The 11,034-nt window shown below is 58.1% G+C and overlaps 1 protein-coding gene across 3 annotated transcripts; it reads left to right on the top strand.

The window, feature by feature from the left end:
• Positions 1–6,863, top strand: Plpp2 (phospholipid phosphatase 2). 3 transcript variants are annotated; one of them, XM_070008565.1, is made up of 6 exons: positions 1–125; positions 2,265–2,416; positions 2,552–2,829; positions 3,885–3,942; positions 4,156–4,332; positions 4,591–6,863. In XM_070008565.1, exons 2-6 carry the CDS (start codon positions 2,381–2,383, stop codon positions 4,738–4,740), a joined length of 699 nt encoding a protein of 232 aa, XP_069864666.1. In that variant the 5' UTR covers positions 1–125; positions 2,265–2,380; the 3' UTR covers positions 4,741–6,863. The 3 variants fall into 3 exon arrangements, with proteins under 3 accessions (XP_069864666.1, XP_069864665.1, XP_069864667.1); XM_070008564.1 differs by having other exon boundaries at positions 35–166; XM_070008566.1 differs by lacking the exon at positions 1–125 and adding an exon at positions 1,698–1,721.
• Positions 6,864–11,034: the final 4,171 nt, after the last annotated feature.

Below are 11,034 nucleotides of genomic sequence, written 5' to 3'. Positions count from 1 at the left end.
TCCCGGGGCTCCGGGCCGGCGCCGCAGCCATGTGACCCTGCAGCCGCTGGGACGGGACGGCACAGCTGGGAAGGGCGCCGGGGGTCGCGGGGCCGGGGCCCGGGCGAGGGCGGCATGGAGCGGAGGTGGGTCTTCGTGCTGCTGGACGTGCTGTGCGTGCTGGTCGGTAAGAGCCGCGGGCACCCGGGTGCGGGGGTCCCCTTCTCTCCCGGTGCGGACACGCCCCCGGCCCGTGATGGTGGTGGGGCGGGGCCCGCGCGACCGCGCTCCGGAGCGCGGCCGCCAGGTGGGGACCCGGGGTCGCGTCCCCGGTGTCCCCCGGAGCCTCCCTCGCGGCCCCCCGGCCCGTCCCGGGCTTTCTGGGGCGCGGGGTGCCCGGCAGCCCCGGGGGAGGCCGCTCCCGCCCGCCGTCCCGCCCCGCCGGCCGGCAGACTTCAGGAAGTGGCCCGAGGGCCGCGGGACGACGGTGACTCACGCGGGCGGGGAGGGCGGGCGCGGCTGCCGGGATCGGGGCTGCGGGCAAGGTCCGGCGCCCGCCCCTCCGACCCGGGGCCGGGGTGGGGGGCGAGGGCAGCCGGGTCGCCGTGTTGGGCCGGGGCCCCGGGAGCCAAACCTGCCTGGCAGGTTTGAGACGGGCGGGGGTTGGGAGGAGGAGAGGGGGGGAGAGGGAGGTGCATCCGGACTCTCCTCCCCCCCCTCCCCGCCCCCTTCCCCGCCCCTCCTGGGCCGGGAACAAAGGCCGAGTGTTTGCCCTTGGCCAACCGGACAATGGCCCCGGAATGGTACCCTAAGGCTCTGGGTGGGGGTGGGGAGCTCCCCCTTGGCCTCCCAGCCTGAGCTACCGTTTTCTGCAGTGCCCAGGTTTTTAGTTGTTTTTCTGTGAACCTTTCTTGTGGCAGGCACCAAGGTGGGGATAGAACAAATAATTGCACCTTTCCTTCCAAGCAATTTTGATCCCAGAGAGGTTGAGTCACCTGGTGGAGGTCACACAGAGGCTGCAGGGCGGAAGGCATTTGCATATTGCTGCTAGGTGCCCCGTGGTGGCGGCCGAGGCCGAGGTTGGAAATCTGAGTTCCTAAACATTTCAGTCGGTGTAGGTTTTAAGTACAAGGAGGAGTGGGAGCCAGGGAGGCTTTGCCTGCCGGTCCCCAGCTTTCCCCACCTACGGAAGCGCCAAGACCCCCGCGTTGTCACCACCCAACTCCTGTTCCCATTGGGGAAGAATCTCCAAGGGGAGGAGAGAGCCCGTGAAGCCGGCCAGCCCCCCACAGCTAAGTGCTAGCTCCTACACACCGGGTGCCCATCCTGCCTGTGCTCTGTTCATCTCCTGCTCCCCACTTCCTGTCCTGCCCTCCACTTCTGGCCTAAATCCTTGCCCCCTCCCTGGAGGCTGACTTTAGTATCTTCCTAGTCGGAGCTCAGCCCAGGCCTGGAAGGTCTTGTGTAGGGGTGAGGCCCTCCCATCATGCCCTCCAGCTTTGGGCACCTAGGAAACTGCCCTGCCCTGGGACAAAGGGCATCTTTGCTGCATTTCTCTCCGGAGCTCTGTCCCCTGCCCCAGCCTTGAGAGTGGGTCCTGCTTTCCTGCCAGGCTAGCTTCACAGGGCCCAGGCTCCCAGGGCCCTCCTGCCTGGCACGCGCTTGACAACTTGATTACAATGTAGAGGCTGGGCTGGGTCTGTCTGGGCCACCTTGTGTCTGGCTTCTGTCCTGGTGTAAAGGTAAATTAGAGCCCCTTTGCCTGCAGAAGGCATGTCTACCTGCACCTTGCCGTGTGCTGTGGAGCTCAATGGCCCCTGTTAGCCTTCCTGGTATTGGTAGATGTCTCCCTTACATCATCAGGCACCAGGGCACACAAATGCATATGGTGAATCTTGCCAGGCCTCAGACAAATGGGGGCTAGACTGTGACACTGATACTGGGGGCCAAAGGGAGGGGAGCTTCAGTAAGGTGGATGGAAGGCAGCTTGAGGGCTTTGCATGTGCAAAGGCCCTGGGTTGGGTGCTGGCCACATTTCCAGGAGCAGAAAGGAAGCCAGAGAGGCTGAGGGTGGGGAGGGAGGGAGGGAGGTGGTGGAGGTGGGTGGTGCCACTGGTTGGGTTTATTGGGACTGTAATGGACATGGCGCCTCTTGAAGGTGCCTGAGCAGCAGGGGGGTAGCAGACATCACGGGAGAGGAGGGGAGCAGGGGAGCAGAGTAGGTAGATGTGTGGGTTCCCAGGTACCTCTAGGGACAGCCATATGCCTTGTGTGGTTTCCCACAGCCTCTCTGCCCTTCGTCATCCTGACTCTGGTGAACACACCGTACAAGCGGGGGTTCTACTGTGGCGATGACTCCATCCGCTACCCCTACCGCCCGGACACCATCACCCACGGGGTCATGGCCGGGGTCACCATCACAGCCACTGTCCTCCTCGTAAGGCAGGAAGGGCTTGGAGGGGAGGGAGGGGGTGGGTTGGGGGTGGGGACACAGCCCTCCCAGGCCAAGCCAAGCCCTGTCCCCCCTGGGCCTGTAGCCCCCCTGGGCCTGCAGCAGTCGATCCCTTGGCAGGTGTCAGCCGGCGAGGCTTACCTGGTGTACACGGACCGCCTCTACTCGCGCTCCGACTTCAACAACTATGTGGCTGCTGTCTACAAGGTCCTGGGGACCTTCCTGTTTGGGGCGGCCGTGAGCCAATCACTGACTGACCTGGCCAAGTACATGATCGGCCGTCTGCGTCCCAACTTCCTGGCTGTCTGTGACCCTGACTGGAGCCGGGTCAACTGCTCGGCCTATGTGCAGCTGGACAGAGTGTGCAGGGGAAGCGCGGCCAATGTCACCGAGGCCAGGTGAGTGCCAGCCCTGGGGCTTGAACTCAGAGCCTGGGTGCTGTCCCTGAGCTGCTTTTGCACAAGGCTAGTACCCTCTATTTGAGCCACAGCTCCACTTCTGGCTTTTTTTTTTTCTTTTTCTTTTTTGCTGGTTAATTAGAGATCAGAGGCTCATGGCTTTGAACTGCAATCCTCAGATCTCAACCTCCTCAGGAGCTAGGATTATAGGCGTGAGCCGTGGGTGCTGTGTCTGCTCTAGGAGCAAAATAGAGGACATGGGACACTGGCTCTGCATGGTGGTGCGGGGCCTCGTGTCCCAGTGCCCTCTGGCTGCTGTCGCTTCTGGTTGGTTTGCAGGGCTGCAGGCAATGGCCCTGCCCTGCTGTGGCTTGCTTGCCACCCACACTATGCCTTGCTCTGTCCCTTCTGTTATCTCTGTCATCTGTTGCTAAATCTGGGTTGTGTGTAGATGTGGCTGTGTATAGGAGGAGGTGGCTGGGTGATGGCCCTTAGGACTTTTTTCACTCAAGGCTGGTTCACTACCACTTGAGCCACAGGCTTCATTTCTAGCTTTTTGCTGATTACTTGGAGGAAAATAAGAGCTCGTGGACTTTCTTGCCTAGGCTGGCTTCAGACTGTGATCCTCAAATCTTAGACCCCCTGAATAGCTAGCATTTACAGGTGTGAGCTACCAACACCCAGCTAGATCTGGGATTTACAGGACAGATGGTGTAGTGCTCCCTCGATTTCCCTAGGTAAGAAACAGTCCTAGGAGAAAGTCTGTGGACACAGAAGGGGCCCCCGCTGCCTGGGTGATGGATGGGGGTTCACCTGGGTTCTGAAAAGCCTGCAGTGCTGGCTGTAAGCCCTAATCTGACATCTGGTTCCATTGTGTGGAAGGGAATAATGACAACTTCATCGTGCTGGGATGAGCTCCATTGTGCGGTTGCTTACTGCCAGTCACAGGCTGAGACCCGGGAGGTTTGGAGGAAGCGATGCTGAGGGAGTGGCTGGGAGCCTGGCCCTGCTGCCCCATGCCCCACTGAACTCTCCCCTGCACTCTTCTTTCCTAGACTGTCTTTCTACTCCGGACATTCTTCCTTCGGCATGTACTGTATGGTGTTCTTGGCGGTGAGTTTCTCTGCCAAATGCTAGCCGGGGAGCCCCACACCCCTTCCCTGAGCCTCGGTCTCCCCAGATGCACGGAGAGATAAGGTGTCAGGTGGTGCTGGGGGGGCTTACGGCCTGGGTACTCTACACCGCCATCCTCTGTCCTGGTTGGGACCAGGAGGTTGTGGGCAGTACCCAGGCTGATGCCCTCTCTCCCGCAATCCCCCCCCCCAGCTGTACGTGCAGGCGCGGCTCTGCTGGAAGTGGGCACGGCTGCTGCGGCCCACAGTTCAGTTCTTCCTGGTGGCCTTTGCCCTCTATGTGGGGTACACCCGCGTGTCTGACCACAAGCACCACTGGAGCGATGTGTTCGTCGGTCTCCTGCAGGGGGCGCTGGTGGCTGGCCTCACTGTGAGCCCTGGATTCTGCCTCCTCCTCCCTCCACCCCTTCACCCCTCTAGACGCCTGCAGGACCCCAGCCCACCTTAGCCTTACAGTTTCCCCGGTGCCCTATCCTTGCTCAGTCTCCCATCCCAGGCTCCATTTTCCTCAGTGCCCTCCACAGGCCTTCCTTTTTGGGTCTCCTCCTCTTCCTCCTCCTCCCGCCTTTCCTCCTGTCCTGCTCATTGTCTGCCCGCTTACCTCATGACACAGATTCTTCTTTCCCAGGTCCACTACGTCTCAGACTTCTTCAAATCTCGGCCCCCGCTGCCCTGCCAGGATGATGAGGAGCTGGAGCGCAAGCCCAGCCTGGCGTTGACGCTGACCCTTGGCGAGGCTGAGTCCAACCGTTACGGGTACCCGGCCGCTTCCTCCTGACCTGGATGCCAGGACTGTCCTCTGGGTTCCCAGTTCCTGGACAGGCAGCCAGGGTGGGCTCTGGACAGGACTCAGCATCCCAAGCTGACAGCAGTGGCAATTTGGTACTGGACTGGAGATGTCGAGGTGCCTTTGCCAGCCCTGTGCATTCAGTGTGGCCTGTCCTCAGTTCCTTTAATGCCCCTCTTTTATTTTGTGGGTGAAGGAAGGTTCCCAGAGGGTGGTGGATGCTGCTTCTGCTAGACATGAAGTATATCTGGGGCTTGAGCATAACTAGTTCCCTGAGTATCTCAGAGCATCTGCTCTACTCTGAGGCAGTTGCTCATTGCAGAGTGGACTCACCCTGGGGCCCACCCCTCCATCTACTCTATGGCTCACTGGGGATAAGGTCATTGGGTGGGTCAGCTGTGGCCCCCTGACTCCCTCGAGGGCCTGCAGTGGCGCTGGGGCTGCCCTGCAGGAAGCTGGGCTCACCTTGGTGGTCTGGGTTGGGGGAGGGGGGTACAGGTGAGGACACAGATGCTACTCTGCCCAGTCAGCCTCTGGGCCTTGGAGTCTGGGGTCGGCAGCAAGAGGCACTAGATTTGAGTCTGGATTCCTTCCTCTCTGATTGCTCTTGATCCTCACTGACCATCGACACCCCTGCTCTGAGGCTTCTGGACATCCCGTGTGACATGGGGAGGTCCTCCCAGCTGCTTGCCAGCCCCAGGCCACCCAGAGTGCAGACCCTGGGGGGGGAGGCGGTCAGGCCTTGAAGGAGCCTGGTCTGTCCTTTGCTGGTGGCCAGTGGGACTCAGAGCTGCTGCCCATGGCCTGTGCCCCGAGTCCTGACCCTCCTGACCACACACAGACCCACGTGCGTGGCCAAGGCTTCTGAAGAGGGCACTGCAGGCCAGTGCTCTCCGTTTCTCAGCACACTCAGAGGTCACTTTTTCATAATTTTTTAAAAATCAAATACCTTTGTGATGGTCATTTGTTGTTTTAAAATTTTTTTGCTGATATTTTATTTGTGCCCTGAACCTGGTCTTTATTTCTTGATCCCCTGTGGTATGCCCATGTCAGGACTTAGTCGGGAAATGTGCAGATGTCTGATGCCCTCTGCACTGGAGCCAAGATAGAGAGATGTCCATAGCTTCTGTGACCCTCCCTGGGTGTCGTGGGTGGGAGAAGGGTCTCTGAGTGTCCTGGTGGCTGAGCTAGGTACTGCAGGAAGCTGAGAGGGTCAGGCAGGTCCCTGATGGGGAAAAAGCCTTGAAGCTCCCAGGGCCCAGGATCTGGTCTCAGCAAAGTGGTGAATGCATCCCATCTAGCGCAGAGTGTGAGCCGTGTGGAGCATGAAAAGACTTCCTGAAGAGCCCTCAGGTCTTTAGATCAGGAGTCCCATGAGGAAGGGGTATGAGGGATCCCCTCCCTCCCCCCAAAGCTTCCATGTCCCTGTTTGTGTCAGGTCACTAGGACCCCTGACACCATCACCAGAGACATGTGCAAACCAAGGAGTCTCTGATCCACAAGCCTGCCATCCGAGGCTCCAGGGGCTTCCTTGCGGACTCCACACTGGGTTGTCAACAACAGAAATAGTCTAATTCCCTCCCTACCAGCATCCTTCACCAGAGCCTTCTGCCCCAGCTCCCTCCCATGACTCACCTGAGGAAAAAATGGACTCAACATGATCCAAAGGAGTGAAGAGTCTTTTCTAGAACAGGAAGGGTGTGTGTGGAGGAACTGGCAGATCCCTGCTTGTCCGAACTTGAGTTGTGGGCTCCTAGGCCTAATCGTGCACTTGGAAAATGAAGTGTGACCAAAGAACTCCCATCGATTTGGAAGCAACAACAGCCCCATGTCTGATAATTGGCTGTTTTTCACCACTACCACCGCCTAGGTGATGTCTGGTCATCTGTCCATCTGCAGCTAGGACTGTTAGGCCAGTGTAGCCGGAACCACCCTCAGCCCTGAGGTTCCTCGGTCATGCTCCATATATATTCGCCATATAGCTCCTCCTTCCATGCTCCTTGGGTATAGATTCTGCTTGAAGTTGGGTCCAGTCTCTTCCCAGCTCCAAGATCCCATTCCAGTGGTCTCTGCCTGTCCTAGCATTCTGGAATAAAGTCTCTTCCCAGGTTTTACATATAGCTACGTATTTCTTTTTTATTAACATTGTAAACCAGGTGTCAATTACCAGCCATTGACACCTGGGAGATGCAGTGAAGGGTCCTCTATAACCTGCTCGTCCCTGCTGGCAGCTGGCCACAGAATGACAACTTCAGAAAGGCAAGATAACATTTCTGCTTAAAGCTCCCTGTATGCTGTCCTTATTACAGCAACCCTAGGAAAAGGATCCACACTTTCTCTCCAGTGCACTGCTAATCACACCAATGCTGATTGATAGGACTGATGAATTGGATGAAGAGGAACCGTGAAGAAACTTGGATCATAAAGGCCAGAGGGCTAGGCACTGATGGCTCAGGCCTGTAATCTTAGCTACTTAGGAGGCTAAGATCTGAGGATCGTGCTTCAAAACTAGCCTGAGCAGCAAAGTCCAAGAGACTTAGTTCCAATTAACCACCAGAAAACCAGAAGTGGAGCTGTGGCTCAAAGTGGTAGAGCATTAGATTTGAGGGAAAAAGTTCAGGAACAATGTCCAGGCCCTGAGTTCAAGCCTCCCTCACCACCAAAAAAGGCCAGAGGAAGTGGGCATGGGATTTGTAGGGCTGAGTTGAAAGATCACAGAGGCTGTTAAGGGCAAGGGAGTGGCTAGGGAGTGGCTGGGAGGGAAGCCGCCCAGACTCTGAGCACCCTAGCTCTTCTGAGTCTCCTATTACATAAATTACCAGTCACAGGCCTCCAAACTGGGATGATGCTGACAGCCTAGACAGCCTCAAACCAGTCCCACTTGAATGGGGGTTCACTTAGGGAGCAAAGAATGGCTATGAGTACATTTACCCAGCTTGGCCCATAATCTATCTTTCCTCCCTCCCTCCCTCCCTCTCTCTACCTCTCCCTCCTTCCCTCTCCCTCTCCCCCTCCTCCTCCTCCTTCTTCTTCCTCCCCCTCTTCTCTCTCTCCTTTTTTTCTCTTTGCCAGCCCTGTGGCTTGAACTAAAGGGTTAAACACTGTCCCTGAGGCCAGCTACAGTACCACTTCCTGCTTTTTCTGAGTATTTTATTGGAGATAAGTGTCTAATGGACTTTCCTGATCCGGCTGACTTTGAACTGTGATCCTCAGATCTCAGCCTCCTGAGCAGCTAGGATTACAGGTGTGAGCCGCCAGTGCCGGGCTGTGGCCCATAATTCTTGGCTTAGGCCCTGTCCCTGAGCTGCTTTTGCTCAAGGTCTACCACTTTGAGTCATAGCTCCACTTTCAGCTTTTTTTGTGTGTGGTACTGTGGTACTGAAGCCCAGGGCTTCAATGATGCTAGGCAAGCACTCTAACACTAAGCCACATTCCCAGGCCCACAGTTATTTTTTTTATGAAATTGTTTCTCAATATTCCCATAAGTAGGAGTGTTCCTGGGAGATTATAAATTAACCCCAGGTGTCAGACTGGAAAACACTAGTAATTCCAGATCTCTGGGGACATTCTTGCACTTAACCTCTTCCCTTGACTGTGGGTTTTGGTATGACCACTAGAGGGAGCAGGAGACACGGTAGATTTAAAGTTAAGGATGAAGTGAAGATCAATTTTGAAATTTGGTTCAAGTAGATTCTTGGTCAGTGTGACAGGGTGTGTGGAAGACAGAAAGGGCAGGTCCTGTGTCTGAGGTCCTGTGAAGATGGACGGACACAATGGCTCCTGAGCTGTTTTAGCTACTTATCCCAAATTCAAGCATCTTGTTCTCTGAGCACTTCCCTGAGCTTCTTTTGCTCAAGGATAGCACTCTATCACTTGAGCCAGGACATCATTTCTGGCTTTTTCTGTTTATCTGGTACTGTGGACTGGAACCCAGAACTTCATGCATGCTAGGCAAACACTCTACCACTAAGCTACATTCTCAGCCCCATTCCTATCTTTTAAAATAGTATCATTTGTTACTTATATGTATTTGTTGAGTACAACATTAATACATAATATTTCAAAAGGCTTCATTTCTCCTTTTTGGTCTCAATTCTTTCTTAGTATTGTGGGTTTTGTTTTTTGTGCCGGTGCTGGGGCTTGAACTCAGGAATTCACGCTCTTGCTTAGCTTTTTCATTCAAGGCTGGCACTCTACCATTTTAGCCACACATATACTTTTGGCTTGGCTTTATAAATTTTATTTTTATTTTTGTTGGTCGTGAGGCTTGAACTCAGGCCCTGGGCACTGTCCCTGAGCTCTTCAGCTCAAGGCTAGCTCTCTACCACTTGAGCTACAGTATGACTTCTGGTTATCTGGTGGTTAATTGGAGATAAGAGTCTCATGGGCTTTCCTGCCCAGGCTGGCTTTGAAGGTGATCTTCAGATCTCAGCCTCCAGAGTAGCTAGGATTACAGGCGTGAGCCACCAGCACCCAGCTTCCCTGCCTCTTGCCTTATAAAAAGTCCTTAAACATTGCACCAGTTATTCTGCAAGGTTGAAGCTACCTATGGTGCCTACCTTTTGCTCTAACAAGTTTCTGGCTTGAATTCAGGTCCTGGGCACTCTCCCCTAGCTTTCTTTCTGAAGTCTAGCGCTCTACTACTTGAGCCACAGCTTCATTTCTATCCTTTTGCAGGTTAGTTGGAAATAAAAGTCGCATGGACTTTCCTGCCCTGGCTGGCTTTGAACCATGACCCTCAGAATTCAGCCTCCTTAGTAGGTGTGAGCCACTCAGCACAAAAGCACATTTTCAAACTGTTCAGGTGAGGGAGAACGGAAGACAAGAAGGTGCTGTGTTCCAGGGCTCAGACTGTGCCGCCCTAAGCAGGAGTTGGGGGTAGGGTGGCAGTTACCAGGGTGGCAGACCTGCATTGTCCCTAAAGGGTGTGTACGTGTGCGTGTGTCCACGCACACCTGTATGTACACACATGTGCATGTGTGCAACTACATGTGTGCACCTGTGTGTGCCCACTTGTGTGTGTGCCCATAGATGTATGCACACCTGTGTGGACCTGTGTGCACACAGATGTATTTATGTGCACAGGGAGATCCCGCGGCCTTGCCCCCACTTGACCCCACCCCGCCCCCGAGTCCCACCCCTGGATGGCCACACCCCCGTACAGCCCTGCCCCTGCGACTGGTTCCCCTCCCCGCAGCCCCACCCTAGAGTCCCGCCCCTGGCTGGCTGTCCCCCCCCCCTCAATCCGAGAGTCCCGCCCCTGAGCGGCCCCGCCCCTGAGTGGCCCCACCCCTGAGTGGCCCCGCCCCGCGCGGCCCCGCCCCTGGGTGGCCCTGCCCCCGCCCCCGCGCGGCCCCGCCCCTGGGTGGCCCTGCCCCCGCCCCCGCGCGGCCCCAGGCGGCCCCGCCCCGCGCGGCCCCGCCCCCGCGCGGCCCCGCCCCCGCGCGGCCCCGCCCCCGCGCGGCCCCGCCCCACCCGCGCGGCCCCGCCCCACCCGCGCGGCCCCGCCCCACCCGCGCGGCCCCGCCCCACCCGCGCGGCCCCGCCCCACCCGCGCGGCAGGGTTGCCCGCTGTGGACGTTGAGCACGGCTGCCTTCCCCACCGCTGAGGAGCCGCCGCCTCCCGGCCCAGGGTGAGGTGCTGCGACTGCCCAGGGCAGCACAGCTTGGGGCGCGTGTGCGGGCTGTGCCTCAGCCCAGGGAGAGGCAGAGCGGCCGGCCAGGGCCGGGCCAGGGCGTGGTGTTGGGGTCAGCCGGCCGTTACCCACCGTGTGCGCCAGCACCGCCCGGGGCCTGCGGGGGTGTTAGAATCATGGCCGCCCCCTTCCGGGACGGCTGGGCGCCCCCCCCACCACGGATTACCCCACTGATCCCCCCCACTTCCCTGTCCCGCCCCTCCCCCTCCCCCACGGACCCCCCCAGGACGCAGCCCCTCCCCACACTGCCCCTCCCCCTCCCCCACGGACCCACCCCAGGACGCGGCCCCTCCCCCACACCGATACTGCCCCTCCCCCCTCCACCGCTCCCCCCCCACGGCTCCTTCCCCCCACGGGGACATCAGCGCTCACCCCCACTGCCCCTCCCTCACACCACCCCGCCCCCTAGGCCCTGCCTCTCCCCCCAAGGACCTCCCCCCATAGGCTCTTCTCCCACACTCCATCGCTCGCTCCGCAGCGCCCTCCCCCTGGGCTCGGGACCCCACTCACTTCGGGGTGTTGCGTGGTTAGCTGGAGGTCGGTCTCACGGGGCCTCGCTGCCCGGGCTGGCTTCCAGCAGATCCTCCGA

The sequence above is a fragment of the Dipodomys merriami genome, unplaced genomic scaffold (assembly GCF_024711535.1).
Source record: "Dipodomys merriami isolate MVZ:Mamm:240054 unplaced genomic scaffold, mDipMer1.0.p SCAF_70, whole genome shotgun sequence".
NCBI lineage: Eukaryota > Metazoa > Chordata > Mammalia > Rodentia > Heteromyidae > Dipodomys > Dipodomys merriami.
This window is presented reverse-complemented; position numbering and strand designations above follow the sequence as displayed.

Excerpts from the sequence above, each read along its gene's own strand:
- Plpp2 (XM_070008564.1), top strand. The coding sequence starts at position 115 with ATGGAGCGGAGGTGGGTCTTCGTGCTGCTGGACGTGCTGTGCGTGCTG. Across the intron at positions 2,417-2,551 it reads TCACAGCCACTGTCCTCCTC|GTGTCAGCCGGCGAGGCTTA; the intron begins GTAAGGCAGGAA and ends ATCCCTTGGCAG. Across the intron at positions 3,943-4,155 it reads ACTGTATGGTGTTCTTGGCG|CTGTACGTGCAGGCGCGGCT; the intron begins GTGAGTTTCTCT and ends CCCCCCCCCCAG.